At 28.4% G+C, this 22,809-nt stretch overlaps 1 protein-coding gene across 1 annotated transcript; it reads right to left on the reverse strand.

Moving 5' to 3' along the window:
- Positions 1-1,299: 1,299 nt before the first annotated feature.
- On the reverse strand, positions 1,300-14,330 carry LOC132940259 (beta-glucuronidase-like). The gene is made up of 13 exons (XM_061007747.1): positions 14,008-14,330; positions 11,602-11,828; positions 10,099-10,281; positions 8,252-8,427; positions 8,031-8,176; positions 7,545-7,735; positions 7,318-7,455; positions 5,406-5,578; positions 4,535-4,678; positions 3,537-3,621; positions 3,182-3,358; positions 1,734-1,875; positions 1,300-1,662 (listed from the first exon to the last, which is right to left on the reverse strand). The coding sequence occupies exons 2-13, from the start codon at positions 11,824-11,826 to the stop codon at positions 1,520-1,522; spliced, it is 1,923 nt and encodes a 640-aa protein (XP_060863730.1). The 5' UTR covers positions 11,827-11,828; positions 14,008-14,330; the 3' UTR covers positions 1,300-1,519.
- Between the last annotated feature and the right edge of the window lie 8,479 nt (positions 14,331-22,809).

Below are 22,809 nucleotides of genomic sequence, written 5' to 3' on the forward strand. Positions count from 1 at the left end.
AAAACAAAATAGAATAACGTTGAAGGAATTTTAAATTTTAATACTAAAAAGCGGGTAAGTGGGTGTCACTCTGCTGTACAATAGGTTAGAAGTGGGTCACTGTAATGGATATTGTTAAATTTGAATTCAATGATAAAATATCATTGTATACGAAAAAAGATTCTGAGCAGAGATGGTTTGTCAGTCTAGGATATTTTATATTATATTTATATTATTATTATTAATACGGTAGAAGTTGAATTATTAATATTTGTTTATTATCATAATATTTGTATTAATATAGTTTAGAAGTTTGAAAGTTTCAAGTACCCACGAATAATATTTTAAAAATATAACCAAAACTTAAATCATTCTTCTTTGTAGTAATTTCTAATTTCGTCAACATTTGAACATAAAATAACTATTTACGAAGAACCTTGTTTTAAATTTTCAATCCTTAGCAATAAAGTTGAACCTTTTATACATTTTTAACTACAAGATTAAATAATATATCAGAAGCCTTGTATTAAATTTTCATGGTTTTTGCCCCAAGAAATAATATTTTATTGACATTTATAGAAAAAAAAACTAAAATAATTGAAAATTGATAATGTCCATAAACAATTCTAAACGAGTCAAAATATTTTGAAAATTGTATTGAGTATAGCAATTGATGAAATAAAAATATGGTGTAAATTTTAAGCATATGCAGTTATTCGTTTTTAAATAACAACAAAATCTGAAAATCACTACATTAGAAATCTAGTGAATATCCAATGTTGTAGAAATTTGAACTTCAAATACTCATAAAAATTTTATTTGACTTTCCGGTAGACATTTTTTTTTTTTTGATAAAGGTTAAGGAATTTTGAATTAAATTTTCAAATCATAGATTAAAAAAAAAATTTCATTATGAATTTCTAGCTCAACATATTTTGCACATTTTCCTGATTTTTACGTATTTTGTCAAAATTTGAACTTACATGCTTAAAAAAATTGTTTATTTTTAATGTTTTTCAACTGCTATTGTAATGATATATCAGGAGCCTTGTATTTAAATTTTCACGCATTTTACCCAACAAATAACATTTTATTGACAATCATAGAAAAAATAAACTAATAAAATATAACTAAACAGCTCAAAAAGATTCAAAATATTTCCAAAACTTTAGGGTGTATAGATAATGAAAATATAAACATTCAGTGATATTGTCATGTTCATTTGTTCGTATTAGAGTAAGTATTGGACGAATAGACGGATGAATACAAAGGGGAATAGGGTATTCTAACCTTATATTTAAAAAACTAAAACTAACTATAGAAATTAGAAAGATATGAATTACTATTTATTTATGTTTTAAATACATACCTAAAAGTTAGTTGTGTACATTATACAATTACCTACGCATTAACTATATAGCTTATCAAATAAACTATAATACAACACATTTTAATATTTTAGAGAAAATAATTATACAGCATAAATCATAATATACTATCGAATTCGTCATATATAGTTACGTACTTTTCTATAAGACATTTACACACTATTTAAAGATTGATTCTGCAATAAAGAGTTGAATCTGAATGTATCATAACGTGCTTTAACCACGTATGCAGCCATCTTCGGCTGTCGTTCTCTGGTAAATAATCCTTTTACACATAGCCCTGGTCTTATATACTCTAATAGAGAACAAAATATTAATATTTAGTCACTATTATAGAAACAAAGTTTTTTTTTTTAATTTGTTTACCTTGTGGTGTTTTAAAATCCGCAAAATTCCATATCATCTCTCCTAAGATTGGAATTTCGTTAAATATTAATGAATCAAAAGTTTTAAAATGTTCTTGAAGCAGAGTAACATGATAATCTTCACTCCACATTGTTTCTGGCAGCTTAAATTATATATGGTAATAAAAATAATAAATATACATTTTAAAAAAGCTTGATAATTTTTAAATATTTATAATATTGTTTTTAATTGTTTTACCAAGCACATTTTTCTACTCATTATATAACTATACAAATATTTTTAACTATTTATTTTGATTTAAAATTAATCTTTTTTGATCGATTTGAAATTTGTTAGTTTTTTTTCGATTTAATTGAAATTTTTGTATGAAGTCAAAAAATATGAAAATATAATACAACATTTATCACAAGTTGTTTGTTGTTCTTAGGACAATAAAAAAAAAACGTTGAAAATGCGCATTGTGAAAATTCTTTTCATAGGCGTTCAAATTTTGATAAAATTGGTAAAAAAAATTAATTAAATAGTTCAAACATTTTCAAAAGTTATGAATAGTATCTCACACATCAAAATATTTCTTCTCCTCAAAAATATGAATTTATCTGGATTATTTAGTCCCTGACGAAAGTTCCTATAGTTAAATAAAGCCCGTGTATATCCCTATAAAATCCGTGTACCTACCATAGTTGGCCATGACGACCAGCTTGTCGAACGTCGGTAGACCGCATGTTTATAAGGCGGGCTTCATAATACTTGTATCATTATACATTTATAGTTTATACAGTACATATAATATCGTAACCACGCAGTATTGACTAATAAGTTAATAGGAATTATATTATAATATATGATATCAGATATACCATCATAATAATATTATTAATTGTATATAATAATATATAGAGGGTGATACACCGAGGTCCAAGATCATTAGGAAGGATCATCACAAAGGATAAAAATCCATAAATATGGTTTTACAACACTATAAAATAGATGTAACATCGGATCTAGTGTTTATTATACTTGGACCATTTTTACAAACTAAGGTGGATAGATTAATATTAATTACTACAGTATATTTTCAAATCACCATAACCCCCTTATCTTTCAAACCCATTATTATGGAATTTTGATTTTGATATACTTCAACAATTTGAGAAAAATTATCAACTAAATAATTTACAGTTAAAAGGTGGATTTTAATTTGAAAATCAGAAGTTTGTATCACCACACTCTTTAAATAGTACAAAAAACTTCAAAAATTTGAAAATTTGGTCCTAAAGTATATTTAAAAATTACAAAAATAAATTTTGAATAATTTCATTATTGAACAAATGGGATGAGCATGCTTGGTAAATCTCCCTGTATAAAACGAACAATTTTAGTACGTCAAAATGATTTTTTTTCACTTAAAATACTATTTTTAGAAGAATAATATAAAGAATACATACCGAATGTAACCCAGAAATTGCTCCAGCACCATATTCGGTTAACAGTATAGGTTTATTGTATTTTTTCGTAAATGCTTCAAGTTCATTGTAAGTTTGATATTGAATAAGCTCTAAATGCCCTGAATCACTATACCAGCTGCTGTATCGGTTTAATGTTAGAATATCCATATACTCAATCTATAATATTCAATAGTCCATTAATGTATTTTTAATAGATATAATACTAAATTTATGAAACTAGGAAGTGTTAACACAAATAATTAGTATAGTATACAGTTTTAAAATATTTATTTAAATTGTTTATATAAATACGTAGTTATCTATTATCATATTTAATTTTAAATATAATTTTTACCGCTTTAGCATTTTGAATTTGTTGACTGTTGACAAAAGTTATTGGTCTTGAAGGATCCATTTTTCGTACATGTTGGTAAAGTTCTCTTTCAACATCAAACAAATGATTAAAAAAAGTTAAGATTGTATAAAATAAAAAAATATTTTTTACAAAAGTATTACAATAGTATATTGCGAGGCAAGGGCGGGAAGTGAGCTATTTCAGTCGCAGGACTTTCGCCAAAGACTGAAATTGCCTTCCCGCACGAGCCACACATACTATTTTTTGTCACGCCTCTGCGTTCATTTATCGCGCCATCACGCCAAAGGTAATTCAGGCTAGGATCTATGCAACAACCAGACTATTCTACGAAAACAATATTTCATGAAAAAAACGATTTGGTTTTATTTATTTTAAGCGTCATGCATGGAGGTTATAATATGAATATAAGATGTAACCAAAAGTTTATGTTTTGTAAGGACCGTGGTATAGATTTCAGTATAAATAATAAATTATTATATTAAAATAAAATAAGAATAAAAAAATGTAATCAAGGCAAAGGTAATGCATTATGCGGGGATCTATGCAACAACCAAATTATTATACGAAAACAATTTCATAATAAAAAAATGTTTACGCGTCATGCAAGGAGGTTATAATATGAGTATAAGATGTAATCAAAAGTTTATGTCTTATGAGGACCGTAGTATAGATTTTAGTGTCTGTTCAGAGAATACGCGTGATATCTGAGCTCAGTACTCTTGGAGATTTCCATTTTACCGCCCGGTACTTTTGGGGATTCCCACTTTACCACCAGCTGGACGGAAAAACATCGCTTTCCAACGCTTCAACCGTCATCGAAAACTAAACTTTCGGTGCTGGCGTGACAAAAAACATATTATGCCAAACTATATAACCTATTATGCAAAAGCTTTTAAAACAAATTAAAAATATACAATGCAGTATGCACCATGAGATAATTAAATATTTAAATTCATTAAATACAACTTGGAACTCACCGAAAATACGGTACAGATACTTCTAAATTGTTGTATGGTTCGTTAGCCAATGACCACATAATAACACTAGGATGATTTTTATCACGATTCACGTTTTCCGTCATTACACCTTTATGGAACTTCATAACATCTGGTCCAAATATTCTAAAAAATATTAAAAATTAAACAAATTATCAATTTTAGTGGCACCTAACATTATTTTTATAATATAGATAAGCTTAAAACGTACATTTACGTAACTTTGATCCATTCCCATTCTTCACGGGATTACTCTATTATGTCTATTACAATGGTGGACAATTAAAACTTAAATTTTTCCTTGTTCAAAGAATTTCTAAGTTATAAGTTTGATCTAGTATAATTTAAGGGCCATCGTTTAGATCATTGAGATTACCTACACTATATTATCATAGGTACCTATAGTTTATACAACTAATACTATTACTGGTTTTATATGACAATTATGATACTACACCATATTTTGTATGGATATTTTCAAAATTTGTCTGCCACTTCTTCCTTTGTAATATGCGGTATACCGTATACCCATTATCCCGTGTCCCCCGTGACCATATTTGAAAATTTTAACTTTTTCCTACGTTCATACAAATTCGTACATATGACATATTATAGTAGTTTAATGAAGGAATAAGTATGTATTATTATTTACAGAATACCCCCCTTGTATGAAGTCACCCTTGACATAACTATAATAAAAAACAGATAATTTGTATCCGGTCCACCCCGTTGACATCCTACCAATTCATATAATATTTTATTTTATATGTATAGGTACGTATAGAGATTAGCGATGGTTAAGGTGCCACTGATTAATTAACAATAGGTAAATAATTTTAAAATTTATTGTTACCTTAAGTTGCAAGCAGCACTTTCCACAATCACTAATATACCTTCTGAATCAGCTTGCTGTAATGTTTCTTCTGCGTAAGGGTAGTGTGATGTACGAAAAGAATTAGCACCTAACCATTTTATTAAATAAAAGTCTCTGGCACTTAATGCATCATCATAACCTCTTCCTCGTATCTATATATATATATATATATATACACATAAAGAAGATATTAGTATTAATTATATTATAATATATATGTCTTGAGAAGTTTATTATAATTTATAACTTATAAGTTATAAAGTAGAAGGGACGAGGTTATTTTTGTCCGCCTATGAATAGGCCACACCCGCATGACCCACGGGTACCTTATGGCCAAAGAAGACCCACCCTCATACCATATTTGCTGAACGCTGAACACTCATTAAGGTCAAGCACATCCTCCTCGAATGTCGCCTGTTCAACTAAATACGTATACAACAAGAACTACCGGAGACCCTGTATGAGATACATTAAACACTCCCGAGACGTCCAAAAAACTAATTAAATTTATAAATGAAACTGAACTGCGTCATCTTATTTAATAATAATAGTTACTTACCTAAGAAAAAAATGTAAATATATAATAGTAATCTAGTTACTTATGTAGTTTAATGTTATTTAATGCAGTGTAATGTAATGAAAACGCAATCTATTTCTTCCAATGTAAAATAAAAAAAATGTAACCTTAGGCTAATAACCTTGTAGTTGATTCCCTTAAAAATTAATAAAAAAAAAGGTGGGTAAGTGGATGTCATTCTGCTGTACAGTAGGTTATAAGTGAGTCACTGTAATGGATGGTGTTAAATTTGAATTCAATGATTAATATCATTGTATAAGAAAAACGATTCTGAGCGAAAACGGTCAGTCAGCCTATGATATTTCTAAGTATATTTGATGATATTATTGTAAATAAAGTAATTCATATAATATTTACTTATTTACGTGGAACCTTGTTTTAAATTTTCAATCCTTAGCTACAAAAGTCGAACATTTTGTACATTTTTAACTACAAAATAATTATTAAATTTTAAATTTGATAAATTTTGTCAAAATTTGAACTTTAAATGATTATAAAAAAAAATTGTGCCTATGTATTTTTAATATTTTTCAACTGCTATTAGAACGATATATCAAGAGCCTTATATTAAATGTTCACGCTTTTTTACCAAACAAATAAAATGTTATTGATATTTATAGAAAAAAAAACTAAAAAAAATGGAAATTGACAATGTCCGTAAACAGCTAAAAATAAGTCAAACTATTTGGAAAATGTTATGGTGTATAGGAAATGCAATTATAAACATTCAGTCAAAATTTCATGAACCTACAGGCTACAGTCATTTGTTTTAGAGTTACACCAAAAACCAAAATCGATTTTCTCGAAAACAAAATTTGCGTAAAAATTCCCGTTTTTCCTTAATTTTTCTTTTGTTTTCACGTCGCTTTTGAAAACTAATAGGAAATTTTTACCTTTGACCCCCCCCCCCCCCAAAGTACCAACTAGATTCACTTTCCTATCAGAAAAGTTACTGTTGAAGAAAATCCAATCACTTTTACTGTCCTAAAAGGTGATGACAGACACAAAAAAAAAAACACACATCATTGTAAAATCAATACATTTATCGCTTCGCTCAGAATCTAAAAAACTTGCTAAGGAAATGTATGTTATAATCATAGAACCCGTCCTTAAAATGTACTAAATAATATAAATTTAAGCTTCTATTTAGTGTTAAATATATTTTAAATTTTCATTAAAATCAAATCATAGATGTAGTACCTAATACCTATGTAATATGCTCACATATTTAGGACTCCTATATTTCACCATATTTGTACCTATGTTCCAAACTGATTAGTAGGTATTTATACTCATAACATTATAATAACTAACTATAGAATCTTCATGTTTTCCAAATCCTCTTAAATAAAGCGGTTCGTCATTTATCAATAATTCTTTTGATGTCCATTGAAGTGTTCGAACACCAATTCGCATACGATAATAATCACTATTTTCATTATTGGTCTTCACCTAAAAGACATCATACTTTTACTGATTACTAGTTATGTTTATATAAATAATATTTAGACATACATAAATTATATTGCATAATATAATACCTGAAAAGTATATAAGTATGCTATGTGTTTTTTGCCAGACATAATTGGCCACCAAGGGATTACATTTGGTATTCTTAACTGTCCAGAACACGTATTCGATTCGACTACTATATTCCGATTAGCATCCAAAAGTGTAATATTACATTCAGAAACATTATTCCCACAAATGTCGACTTTGTAATCAACGACTCCTATAAAAGTTAAAATTAATTTTACACACTTTTAAAGATAGGTTTTTTCCTAAGAAGGTATTAAGGTTATTAATCTATAACAATAATAATATTTATACCGCACTAAATATTTGTAACAGTAAAAATGATCAATGACTTAAGAAATACGTATAGATATTATTAATATGAAATATTTTACCAGCATTAATTTAAATTTAAATCAATTAAATATTAAATAAATATTTAGTTCGTTAATTATGGCACAGTTGTGAGTTGTAGCATTTATATACATTATCAAATACCAATTAGTAATTACCTTTTGAATTATTTTCAAAACTTGTCAATACAGTGATGTCACAAACGTACGATTTTGGAGTTGTATATAAATGGACAGCTCTGTTTATACCAGAATAATCAAAGTAGTCAAACTCGTGAGAATATATTCTATAATCTTTTGGATACCTGTAATAATCTAATATACTATAGTCACCGAACCTAACTAATTTCTAGTTATGTATTTAGATTATATTTTATTACTTGTACGTGTTGTTCGGGAATTTCGTATATCCTTGTGGTATAGTATCCGGTCGCAAAGTGTTATTTACAGCAACGACAATTAGATTAAGTTCACCATATTTAAGAAAACGAGTAGCATCGCCAACAAATGGTAAATGACCGCCTTCGTGGTCAACACATAATTGACCATTTAACCACTGTAATCATACATTATATATTGTAACTTATATAAGGATAAATTAAAATTAAAATTCTGATAAAATAGGTAGAGCAGCACCGGCGATTTTTTTAATAGTCAAACACAAAATTGGGATATTGAAACAAAGAATTATGATTTTAGATTGTTAGTTTGTTGTAATTCAAAAATATTGATGGGGACTTGACATTTTTAATAAATTATTATATTTTACTACTTTATGCATATGGTAAAATATAATAATAGATAGGTATATGAAAATATATACGCTATGAAATATTTTCAAAATATTTAGATTTAGTTCTAAGCTATTGACTATTTACACCATATTACTAGCTATAATAGAAATTATATAGTTTATAAAATATATGAAAAACTTATAAAATTTCAGTGTCTATAAATAGTTCAAAAAGAGTAGAAGTAGAAATATTTTTTAAATTGTACCATAGAAATATATATTATTAGAAAATTCTAATATAAATACTTGGTGAAAATTTAGTACGGTAATTTAATGTTTAAATTAATTAAATTACATCAAATAAGAACATTTTTGTCAAAAACTGCAGGTTTGCGTAAAACTTCCCATTTTTTAAAAAATTTTTTTAGTTTTTTCCAATTATTAAGAAGAGTATGTTATACTGAGAATTTTTAGTTCTCAAAAGTAACAACTAGATTCACTTTTCTAACAAAAGATATTGATGTTAAAAATAGAAGAATTTTTTTAACATAAATATGTCTTCAGTATATGTTTACAGAATAAAATGTTTCTGAATTTTTTGTAAGGTTTTCGTTGTCATGGATATTCAAATATCAAACATATTTATGATTCATATACTTCCTTGTATAAAAGAAAAATATCGAGTAGCATGCTATGGTTTTTTTTATAGAATACATAATTTATTATGTTGTATAAAGACAGTGTGTGAAAAACAATCATTGTAAAATCAACACATTCATTGCTACACTCAGAATTTAAAATTTATGTACGTTTGGATGAGACTTGAAAACTACAGAACCAATTGGCACTAAATTGTTCACACATATTTTTTTTGAGACTCTAGGAGTATTTTCAACCCATTTAGGTTGATACAGGGTGACTCACGCATGAATTTCGTTTTTTTCACATGCAAATCGAATATTTGTTTGATTACCTGTAAATAATAGAGTGATGGCCATTGGTGACTTCCGTATATTTGTAGCTTATATATTCAAAAACTATTGGACCTATTTTGACGAAAATTTTAGGCATTTTTCTTAGAGATATCAGAAAAAGTCTAGACTATTGCTTGAATCACGTTCGAAAATATATCAAGTGGTATATCCAATCGAACACTGGCAGATTGCCCATCTCGGTCTAATTAGTTCATAAAGCTAGGTAGGTACACCGATACCGAGATACATAATCAATGTAGTGCCGTATTTATAACCGATAAGTTTTCCCCGCGAGATGTCGTATTTTACACTTATATACACATGTTATATTTAGAATAAGAACATATTGAAGATAATATGTTAATAAATATTATATAGATATTAAGTATAGTATATAGATACATGATATAAGTTTTTAACATTTTTGGGCTAAATATAGAATTTTTTTAATTCTTATATTGATTATCATATACAATTAGGGATAAAGATTTTCTTAAGCTGAAAATCAATATGAACATACCACAATTGACTTGAAATGCACACTGCCAAACCGCAAAAATACATTTAGTTGATCATCAGTCCATCTTTTTGGTACATAAAACTCATATTGATACCACGACCATCCGACGTAATCTCGTATAGTTGAGTTTGTAGAAACATCATTGTAACTAGATGGAACGGGCATTTTCCAATAATCACCAAGCTAAAAAATTTGGTACTATTATTGTCTATATTTCTAAGTATTGTCGTACTAAAATATTAGTTTATGGTGTACTATATATAATTGTCCATGTTTTCTAAAACGTTATCATGTTAGATTTTATGGAAGTGTATATTCGAATCAATTACGTAGGCTTTCAGAGCAGACTAGGCAAATTGTTAAAACCACCTACCTCGGTAATTTCTTCGACAATAACAGAAATTCATTATGCGTAATTTTGTATACGGAGTGTTTCATTTAACGTAAGACACTCATAAATCATTATTTTAGAAAACACTAGCGTTTTTGAAAATATATATATTGCTTATTTTAAGCCGTTAAAAATAACATGACAATATACATTTTTAATTTCATATTCTGAAGCAGAATATTATTCGGAGTACTTTGATCTATACAAAATCAAAATGTTAACGAATAGTTTATTAGCTGTTATAATTAATAACTTCTACTTCTTCTCGTGTCCGGTTAGAATTGCCAATAATCACTGTTAGTAATAAAACAAGTAATATACAAGTAAGTATAGTAACTTATAAGTTATAACTTATTAACTATTCGTCCGAATTTCCTTATTTATAAAATTATAACTTATAACTTATAAGTATTTAAAGTTACGACTCATAAATTACTCGTCCAAAATTCGATCATTATAGTATTATACTCTGATGTACTACAAAAAATATTCTGCATAAGAATAATAACTCAAAAATGCATGTTGACATTAAAAAAGTAAAAATAACCTATGTAGGTATTATATATTTATATGAGTAATTTAATATTTTATATTAGATACCAGCATATTATATTTTACAGAGTAAAATTCCAGCTAAATGTAAATTATATTAATTAATAATTATCACAATACTATAATATGAATTTCATAAATATTATTAAACAAAAATCAAAAGTAATTATCAGAGACTTAAACATTAAAATAATTAACAGTGTTACCTATTAGTATAAATAATAAATGTTATGATTTTTATTCAAATAAAAATCATATCCCCATTAGACTAGTACTAAAATAATTCGTTACCCTGGATTATAGATTGAACTTTAAATAGCTAAAATACTTTCTAATCTAAAACATAGGGAATATTTTATGTGTATTTCCAAAATATCATTAATAGGCTGCCAAATTTAAAGTTAAGAAAAATATAAATTAACATGGGAATTAAATTTTTTTTTATGATAATATGATTTTCATAAGTAAATCATACGTATTGTACTGACTATTATATATATATATATATATTAACCTTTATATAGCATTATGGTATAATTAGTATTTTTGCATTGACTTACTGTTTCGAATCTCACTGCATACCATTTTTCATCAAACCCGATCAATTGGTTAGATGGTGGAGATATTTTGAAGTTCCATAGGCCATGTAGAGTACGAAGTTCGCGACTTTCACTTTCCACTGGATACAAAATATTTGAAGCTAAAGATGGCGCAACAAAAGTCACTAAAAGTAAAAACATCGCTGTTTCTGATGGTCTAACCATAGCGAAGTTTGAATTAAACATATCTGAAACGTTTATGAAGGTACATAGTTATAAGAGTGAACCATAAACATCTGAGGTTCATTGGACATACACCTGTAAAACCGGTTTAAATTACAGGAGGTTCGACCATAAAGTATACAAAACACAGGTATTGAAAAAAAAATAGTTGAACGGCTTTTTTTATACACCTACACACACTTAATGTTTTAAGTGGTTGAACTCCGAAGTCCAATTTGAATAGTAATTACATTCGTTTGTTCCGAGACAAACGTTGATTTATTTCAGAAAATGTATCCATACACCTACCAATTATAGTTTATGGCAACACAAGTGATGTTTATTATGTATGTATCTTCGTCCACTTTATAGGTACCTAACTATTTAACCTATACAGTACACATAGGAATATAATAATGATACATTTAGTTTTATTACTTCTGTATTAACATAAAATGCATGTGTCATTGCACTCATTGGTGTACTAATTTAGGTGATGGGAAAATGTAATTTTCTATTTAGTGATTAGATTATTATATTAGTCGAGGTGGTTGTATAAGTATTTTTTTAAGGCAACTCATTAATACCCCCTCCCAAAATAAGGAAATCTAAATTAAATATTGATTTTTATATTTTATTTTAATATAAAAAACTACCTAGGCATCAACCTATTTAAATCCACAAATTATTAATTATTAAAATAAGCATGTATATTGTATACATTTAGCATATAAAATAAGTGTTGGGTATACTAAATTATGTTTAACTTTTTGCTAATAGTATTTCAACACCAAGCTTACTCCAGCTGGAAATCTACACTCAAATGTGTTCAATAATGACACGTTTCTTTGTAAATTCAACACCAGATTTCTATGTGTGATACAGAAAATACTATAATATAAGATTCCCAATTATTTTTAAAATCGCTGAAAATTGTCTACTTTTGACCCCCCCCCTCTCTACGTAGTTACTGCTATAAACAGCCTGAAGCCATACTTAATGTATAGACAATAGTATATGTTTATCTACCTAATACCTATATTAGAATTATTTTAGATAGATTATTCTTATATTATTATTTTCTAACAAGTATCAACAAAATATATTTAACATTGCATGTATTAAATTATTAAATTACTATAATAAGGATTAGTTGTAGATGTATAATGCAGGTAGCAATTAGCTTCTTGTTGCGAAGTAGAGGGAGGGAGGGCTGCTATTAAAATTTTGTAAAATGTAACTGTAACCTTCCAGTATTTTAGAATATTATCCTAACTATAATTTACAGTTCTCAATAATCATTAGTTATTATTTATTATTGCTACTACTTATTATAAACAAAAAAATTGAAAAAACCTCTAGATTACAAATAGGTTTCGGTTACTAAAAAAAAATAATTTATTGTTTTGGGTCCAAAGATTTTCAAAAGGTTTTTGTCCAAAATCGGTCTTCTTCAGTACGGTTTAAGTCCCTGCTGTTTGAATGGCGCATAATGCCTAAAATTCACACTGCAAAGCGATTTAAATTTTTAAATAATTTCGAAGTTTAAGATTTTTATAATAACATAAATACTATAATATAGTACAAAGTATAATACACATAGACTTTTATACTACACTTTAGTATAGGAATCTGTGATGATATACCGAACGTTAAAAATTAATAGCTGGTATACAAAATTGAAAATACAGCATATTATGCAGTTTAAATAATTTATTTAGATAAAATTATCTAGATAATTCCCAACACTGGTAATTAGTAACTTATTTATGATTAGGTTTCAATAACAAAAATATATTAAGTAAATAAAATGATTAGCTGACATTTTTGAAATTTAAATGTAATTTGTAAAGTGTAGCCGCTGGGTTACTCCTTTTATCAAGCAACTCATGTCAACTTATTATTACTTATAGCTCATATTCTTATTGTAAAAAATCAAATTTACAGATTGTATATATTCTACTAAAAAAATAAAAAATAAAAAATAAAAAATAAAAAATGTAATTAATCTTTTATGTTTAGATTATAGATAGCCAGATAAGCACCTAATTATAAAAAAACAAGTTCACCTGCAACACCAACTATAATAGTAGGTACAGTTTATTAAAATATATATTTTTGTTATCAATTTAAAAACAAAATATATAAAACTATTTAGTATACCTATTCATAAATATATTTTATAACCAATGGTAATATACTCACTCGAATGGCAGAATTACATATAAAGCAGGAATTTTTCCAGGCCTCAAACGGCATGAGTGCATAACCGATCAAATTATTTGTTTTATGTTTAACTTTTCACTGCACAAAACTACAGAAATTATATTATAGAGCATAGAAATTATACCATAGAGTATAGACTATTATATTATTGAGCATATGGAAATTATACCATAGAGTATAGACTATATTTTATAATTTATATACTATATATCCGCACAATGAAACAATAATTGTTGCGTGATCCGCCGCGTTTATAAATAAGAAAAAGTTCTCGAAAATTGTATTAACTCTTGTTTTTATTAGTGCGCTTACGACGACGACCACTCAATTTAAATCAACCATTTATATATAGATATGAACGCAGAATTGAGTGCGCGTGGCGTCGAAGAGACGCGTTTCTATTTTTAGTCTTCTGCCCCATTCATTATTCAATATCAACAATAGTCCAGTGCAATTAGGTTTTCAGCTCGGAAAAATTCCCACCTAGCTGAATTTTGGTACACATCTTTATTACATCGTTGTAAACAATGTTTAAAAAGTCGACCTCGATATCATGTACGCGTTAAAGGTTATTCGAGGTCAAAGGTCACGAAATTGGCCTTTTTTTAATATCTCGTTTTTTATTGGTCGTACAAAAAAAAGTTTCAGATACAAATTGTAGAGGAGGTAATTATCTACAAAAATGGTCTCTTGACATTTTCACGTCAAGTTGATAGTTTTTCCGTTATAAGGCCAACAATGTGTACACTTTTAATGAAATATGATTTTTTCGCTAAAAACAAGTAGCCTTTGCGTTAATATCTCGCTTTATACTGTTTGTACGATAAAAAGTCTCGAACAAAAATTGTAGAGGACAAAATTCTCTACAAAATGGTTGTGTATATATATATATCCAATCGCACTTGCGGTATACAAATTTTAATGTTGTATATATATAATGCAATATATTTATTAAATATACATTGAAAAGTATCATCTTGATGCCATATAACACGATGCAAAAGAAATCCACCGTCGATGATATAGGTAGCGTTTGAAGTATCCATTTCATAAATACTTGGTTTAAACATTTGAATAATGTGGATTTATTCGTTTTTCGCATACCTACATCGTCAAATATAGCCAAAGGGTATGGAGATAATTCATATTTTAAATATTCATCTAGAATCTAGATTATCTAGATTATGTAATATAAGCAGTACTTGTAAAAAAATTCAGAACGCACAAAAAACACGATAAACACGTGACAACGTTCGTATGAACCGAACACAACTAAATACTCATCTACTGCTGCTGGCCGGTCCGGCATATGAATGTCGAACACAGCTGCGTCTATTGTTACTAAAAAAGGTCGACCTATATATATATATATTATATATGTATATGTACAACCAGAGCCGCATTTAACGGGGGGCAAGGGGGGGCAATTGCCCCGGGGCGGCAATTTTAAGGTGATTTGAGGGGCGGCAGATTTTTAAAAAATATATCATATTATAATATTATACGTTCTCCGTTACGAATTTTGTATTAAATTTTTAAAATAATTATTATTATATTAAAAATATTAATACCAATAATAATTTTATCTATCAACGATTCAATAATAACTAAATGCATCACAGTTGTGTGTCTGTGTTATTTATAGCTTTTAATTTTCGGCGAGTGACTCAATCACATCGAAGAGCTGTCGCCTGTTTGCTGTTGCGGGCAATGCGAGCTGTATGATCTAATAATAATCGCGAAAAAACGTATTTGACGATCATTTTAGTAATCTTATCATCGACTGTCGTCTGTTGACGACCACAGTATCGACGCAATTTCGGTAGACAACAGTGTTGTGTTTGTTAAATGTATGTTATTGAATACTATACTATGTCTGGTAAGCGAATTAAATTAAGTGGTGCAGCTTACCAAAAAGCAGCAAAAGAAAAAAAGGTGGATAAGTGGAAGTCGCTCTGCTGTACAGTAGGTTACAAATGGGTCACTGTAATGGATGGTGTTAAATTTGAATTCAATGATATAATATCATTGTATAAGAAAAACGATTCTGAGCGAAAACGGTCAGTCAGCCTATGATATTATCAAGTATATTTGATGATATTATTGTGAATAAAGTAATTTATATATAACCTATTTACGTGGAGCCTTGTTTTAAATTTTCAATCCTTAGCCATAAAAGTTAAACATTTTATACATTTTTAACTACAAAATAGTTAATAAATTATAAATTTGATAAATGTTGTCAAAATTTGAACTTTAAATGCTTATAAAAAAAATGTTGCCTATGTATTTTTAATATTTTTCAACTGCTATTATATATCAGGAGCTTTATATTAAATATTCACACTTTTTTACCCAACAAATACAATTTTATTGATATTTATAGAAAAAAAAACTAAAAAAATTGAAAACTGACAATGTCCGTAAACAGCTCAAAAAGAGTCAAAATATTTTTAAAATTTTATGGTGTATAGAAAATGCTAATATAAACATTTAATGAATTTTTCAAGTATCTACAGTCATTCGTTTTTTAATTACAATAAAATAAGAAAATTGTTACATGAGAAATCGAGAAAATATCAAATGTTGTAAAAATATAAATTTCAGACGCTCATAAAAATTTAATTTAAGTTTCTTGTAGACATTTTTTTTTTGATAAAGGTAGACAAACTTATGAGTAATCTTATATTACATTTTCAAATCTTAGATTTAAAAAGAAAAATTTTTATGAATTCTCAACTCAAAATAATTTGCTAATTTTCGTGATTTTTCCGTATTTTGTCAAAATTTGAACTTTAAATGCTTATAAATAAAAACTGTGACTAAAGATTTTTAATTTTTTTCTTCTGCCTTTGAAACAATAACCTAGGAGCCTTCTATTAAATTTTCAAGATTTTTTACTCAACAGATAAAATTGTATTGATATTTATAGAAAAAAAAACTAAAAATTATTTAAATATTTTTCACTTATAGTAGACTCGACTCCTGATGTAACAACACGAGATCAACTCACAGTGTTTATGATAGCGAAAAAAGAGAGGTGAAAATCATATGATATTTTTTTTAAATATATATAGGCGGCAAATTTTATATTGCCCCGGGGCGGCAATTTGGCTTAATGCGGCACTGTGTACAACCTGTTTCCCCCAACCACCCAGTTCGCCATCTAGCATCCAGACAACAGTAATATGTACAATGTACCTATATATACATCTTGCATAAAACGAATGCATTTTTATTATCGTTATTATAATATGATATAATATTATATTATATTATTGTAATTTTGTATGGTAAACATTAAAATTTGTATACCGCAAGTGCGATTGGATATATATATATACACAACCATTTTGTAGAGAATTTTGTCCTCTACAATTTTTGTTCGAGATTTTTTATCGTACAAACAGTATAAAGCGAGATATTAACGCAAAGGCTACTTGTTTTTAGCGAAAAAATCATATTTCATTAAAAGTGTACACATTGTTGGCCTTATAACGGAAAAACTATCAACTTGACGTGAAAATGTCAAGAGACCATTTTTGTAGATAATTACCTCCTCTACAATTTGTATCTGAAACTTTTTTTTGTACGACCAATAAAAAACGAGATATTAAAAAAAGGCCAATTTCGTGACCTTTGACCTCGAATAACCTTTAACGCGTACATGATATCGAGGTCGACTTTTTAAACATTGTTTACAACGATGTAATAAAGATGTGTACCAAAATTCAGCTAGGTGGGAATTTTTCCGAGCTGAACCCCTTTTTTCGTCTAATTGCACTGGACTACAAATACAATTACTTCTTTTTATACACTCGTGCATTGTCTTTCTAAAATCTTGATATTTTAAATTTAACACTATTATTTTTAATTTGTATTATTTTAAGAACGTGGTTATATTTTATACAAATTACGATTACTATCAAAATTAAATAAAGACATATTTTTTTAATTTTTTTAAGTATTCCTAAGTTCTTCTCTATTTTGTGAAAATAGATTGAGAAAGGTTGACAAACTTATAAGGAATCTTGTATTATATTTGAAAACCTTAGATTTAAAAAGAAAGATTTTTATGAATTTCCAACTTAAAATAATTTTCACATTTTCGTGATTTTTATGTATTTTGTCAAAATTCAAACTTAAAATGCATATAAAAAAAAATTAAGACTTAGTATGTTTAATACATTTGAATTTCCATTGTAACAATATATAAGAAATCTTGTATTAAATTTTCAAGCTTTTTGACCCAACAAATATCATTTTATTGACACCTATAGAAAAAAAACCTAAAAAATTGGAAACTGAAAATGTCTGTAAAGTTCAAAACAAGTCAACATATATTGAATTTCTTTGGAGTATACTAGTATATAGCAAATGATAATATGAATATTAAGTGAAAATGTCATTTACCTACGGTAATTTATTTTAGAGTTATACCAACAAAAAAAAATCGAATTTGTCAAAAACTGATTTTGCGTAAAAACTCCCGGTTTTCCTTAATTTATTATCAAGTATTTAAATACATGTCATATGTAATATTTATTCCTACACTTTTATACATTTATAAACTATTATAAATATTATTATTATTGTTTTATTAAAAGTTCTCTTACCTGTATAATATTGCAGTGGTGTTCACCAATACCAATAACTTCAGCAGATGACAAAAAACTATGGACTGTATTTACGTAATACTTCCTGTTACATGTTCAATATTTCCAAAATTTGTTCAACATTTCAATGAATTACACACGGTAGATATAAGAAAAGAATAACTGTTCTGTTTTCGACACAACAACCCACACGACACACGAAAGAACAAACGATCCGCGCACGAGAACTATAAGCAATAGGAGAATAAAGATTAGGTACCTATATGTTATTAGTTATCACATTATATCATTAATATATCATATATTCATATATTAATAGTGAACTATTGTAATAAATTAGCATGATTAGGAAATGTGGGTTAAACAGTACATGATATTACTGTTACCGTGACTTAATTTTATCAGCTGCAAAAAGTGATTGTGAAAAAATTGTGTATTATTGCGGTTTTGAAGAAAACGGCTTTCTATAGGAAAATCTATATTAAGAGGACGCTATACCAGCATGCATTGCAGTTGTGTCCGTCTTACAAATGTACAACATATAGCAAGAAAATGTTTTGCGCGGGAAAGAACCGAGAAGGCTACAGTCATAACTAAGAAACGAGATTTTCACCATATAAAGAAGAGAACTTTGGCTGTGCAACGTTGTTTTTATTTTTTTGATATCACTTATATGAAAAAAGTTCTTACTGTTTCAAAAACCATTATTGTTTGTGTTTTTCAAATTTGAAAAACTTTTTTCATATAATGTCATAGGTATGACAAGTAATAATTGGAGGTACCTAGTCAATGGAACATGAGAAATCGTAGTTAAACGAGAGGTGCGTTTTAGAATTTTTAAAATGTATAAATAGGAGAGTAAGATTGGTCGATTGGAGAGCTAACAATTTTACAAGCCAAACAATCCTTTCAATAAGTTTGTACCCATATTTTGCCTGTACTCCGCTAATGAAGCTAATAAGCCAAGTAAAGATTGGTGCTATAGACAAGGAATGTCCACATTGTAATGCGCTTAAATTCAAAAATGAGCCTGCTGGTATGCGTTGAGCGTCAGGAAAAGTGCAATTACTGGAAATTGAAACACCACCTAAACCATTGAACGGTTTACTTATCGGTACGGATCTAGATTCTAACTCGTTCCTAAGTCAATTCGAACATTAAATTCATGTTTCTAAATGACATCGTTTGGAGCAACAGAAATAGTTAAAAATAATGCTGCAAAATGGTCAACAATTTAATTCAACATTCAAAATCAAAGGCCAAGTTTATCACAAAGTGGGCTCATTGCTACCAATGCCAAACGAACCACATACATTTTTACAAATTTACTTTATGGGTGGAGAGGACTTCGAAAGCGCACTCGCCAATCGCGTGAATGCACGTCGTAGAGACCTTAATTCACTTTTTGCCAGACGCATCGTCGGTGATTTGGACGCTTTATTGAATGAGCAATATTTATTGTTAAAATTATTCAAATCACAAAGGCACAAATTACAAAATGACAATCACGCTATTGTTATCAATCCAGATATAACGTCAGCTGGAGAGCACATTCGTAGATTCAATGCACCTGACGGGGCTGAAGAACGAACCCCCCCACCCCATTGACCGTATAATATTACTTTAAAAAAATATATTTACCAAGTTTCAACTGTCAAGACGTTGCAAAGCAAGACGTCAATTTCATATACATCTGACCAGAATGAATTCATTTTTGAAAAAACATTGTATTTGCATACCAATTTTCCTAAAATTATCTGTAATTTTTCGGTACAAATTAACTGTGGTTTTGACGAAATTTGAACTTTAAATGCTTATAAAAAATAACCATGATGCCTATGTATCGTTAATATTTTACCTATAATAAAAACTTACGTATTACATTTTTAAGCTTTTTGACCGGATAAATAATTTTTTATTGACATTTATAGAAAAAAAAATTTAAACTAATCAAATACAATCCAAGTGAGGATGGTATAACCAAGCTGGTGTTACCAAACAATTTTAATACATTTCTCCAATTATTTTAAAAAGCACTGAGCATTTTCAATCTCGACCTGCTAAAAGTACCAACTAGATCCAATTTGCTTCCAAAAACATACATTGGGCATCGAAGCTTATGATCAGAGCATTTTTCTACCAGAAAAGTTGAAAAGTTACAAACATTTTAAAATACCTCGAATAAACGTCTGAAATTATTAGACTGGACAAAACAAAAATAAAATTGTAACTAATTTTCAAGCGGCCCACCCCCTGCCCCCCCTCATTGAAAAATCCTGCGTACGCCACTGCAGGTCGTGGGTGCCGATATCCAATGTGGATTGAACCGGTCGAATAGTCACCCATCGACTTCCACTATGGACCATCCACTATCAACTATTGGCTCTCAACTATAAAACACTCGACTGCCCGGTTGGTCATTAAAACGACGCGTGCTAGACCTTGGTCAGCATATTATTTATGTATATTGCGCGACCACATTTGCCATTACTAACACTCGGCATATTAGCCGTGCTCAACGTAGGGAGTCGACGTATTGTCGATGACGACAATCGTTACAATATTAACATATCTTTTATTTTATATTAATTACTGTTATTTTCTGCATACCTACTGAACCAATAATGGTAATATGATGTGTATTATAATTGTACAATTAATTATAGTATTGAAGGTATAATATTATGGTACCTATGCTATTACTATAAGTAATATAAACTAATACTCATAGGGTTATTATAGAATAACGTTACACGTTTAAATCATTCGCATTTAGTTGATACAGTTTGTTAAATACATTTCACATAGTTATTACTTATTAGTTAACGTAAAAGACATCGGTCAACACAACACGTCGCACTCATCATGGGCGAACTCACACTCACTGTCACTAGACTGGTGTAGACTGCCCTAGCCCACCATTCCTTACTACAGTGCTGACACCCTTCCCTACTTAAAAGTAACATATATAACATATATGTGTGCAAATAATATTATTTTCATTTAAACCATTTATTAAATACTATAAACTTTTTTAGTGTAAGTTAAATGTGGATGACAGCTATAATCTATATAGCATTCGCATTATTTTCCATATTATAGGTAGGTAGGTATAATAAAACAATGTTGATTTCTTGTGTAACTACTATAAAACATACAACTAATACAAACAGGGTTGTGGTTTTATTTATATTATTATATTTGAATATATATTTCATACGTAAGGTTAGTAAAAAAATTCATTAAAATTTCGAAAATGTTCTAACTATTTTTCAGTTACAAATTCATAGGTAAAAGTTTTTCTTCTCAGTCTCATAGCTAACATTATAATTTTTAATAGGTTCCCAACAAATTGTTCTACCTATATCAAAAAGATAAAATTCACCGGAAAGTTACACTATTTATAGCCATGAGATATTTTCGATTTTTATGAATTTTAACTATTAAATTTCATTATTTATACAAGTATATATGCTAGGTTGACACAACGTCTCCGCTCAGAATCGTTTTTCGTATACAATTATTTATCATTGAATTCAAATATAACCCATCCATAACAACGATAACATGTTTGGAAACTAGTGTTTAGCAAAGCGGTACTTACCCACTTGTCCACCTTCTTTTTAAATTATTGTATAAAGGTTTTACATTGTCGTAGATCGATTAATTTTTTTCTTCATATCCCTTTTAAACAGTAGCGTTTTTTATTTAGTTTTATTGGGGGGGGGAGACTAAAATTATTAATTATTATACACAAGCTTATATTGTACCCAATTGAATGTATCACAAAGTTTATCACTTTTATGTCTGATGAGTGATGACCCTTTTCTAGAACAAATAATGCTAAATATTCAATAGAAAAGGAGTTTTCTGGTTAGACAACTTACTATAAATTAAAATAATATTTATATGGTATAGGTAATATCTTTAATTTGGTGATAAACTCAAGTCCGGATTGAGACCTTCAGGAGCCCAGGGGTCAATACATGGTTGTGGGTCCCAACCAATGAAAAAATGACCATGTGCCCCCACTTACCATGCCCGTGGTGGTGAACATGGTAGGCGGATGACGGGTCCAATTAGTTCAAACAAGAAAAAAAATATATTCCCTTGGGCACTATAAAAAGTACAAATTATTACCACGCAATGTAATTTTAAGACGAGA

This window comes from Metopolophium dirhodum, chromosome 3 (assembly GCF_019925205.1).
Source record: "Metopolophium dirhodum isolate CAU chromosome 3, ASM1992520v1, whole genome shotgun sequence".
NCBI classification, from domain to species: Eukaryota; Metazoa; Arthropoda; class Insecta; order Hemiptera; family Aphididae; genus Metopolophium; species Metopolophium dirhodum.

Excerpts from the sequence above, each read along its gene's own strand:
- LOC132940259 (XM_061007747.1), bottom strand. The coding sequence starts at position 11,826 with ATGTTTAATTCAAACTTCGCTATGGTTAGACCATCAGAAACAGCGATG. Across the intron at positions 1,876-3,181 it reads CAATTTCTGGGTTACATTCG|CTGCCAGAAACAATGTGGAG; the intron begins GTATGTATTCTT and ends ATATAATTTAAG. Across the intron at positions 1,663-1,733 it reads GGATTTTAAAACACCACAAG|AGTATATAAGACCAGGGCTA; the intron begins GTAAACAAATTA and ends GTTCTCTATTAG.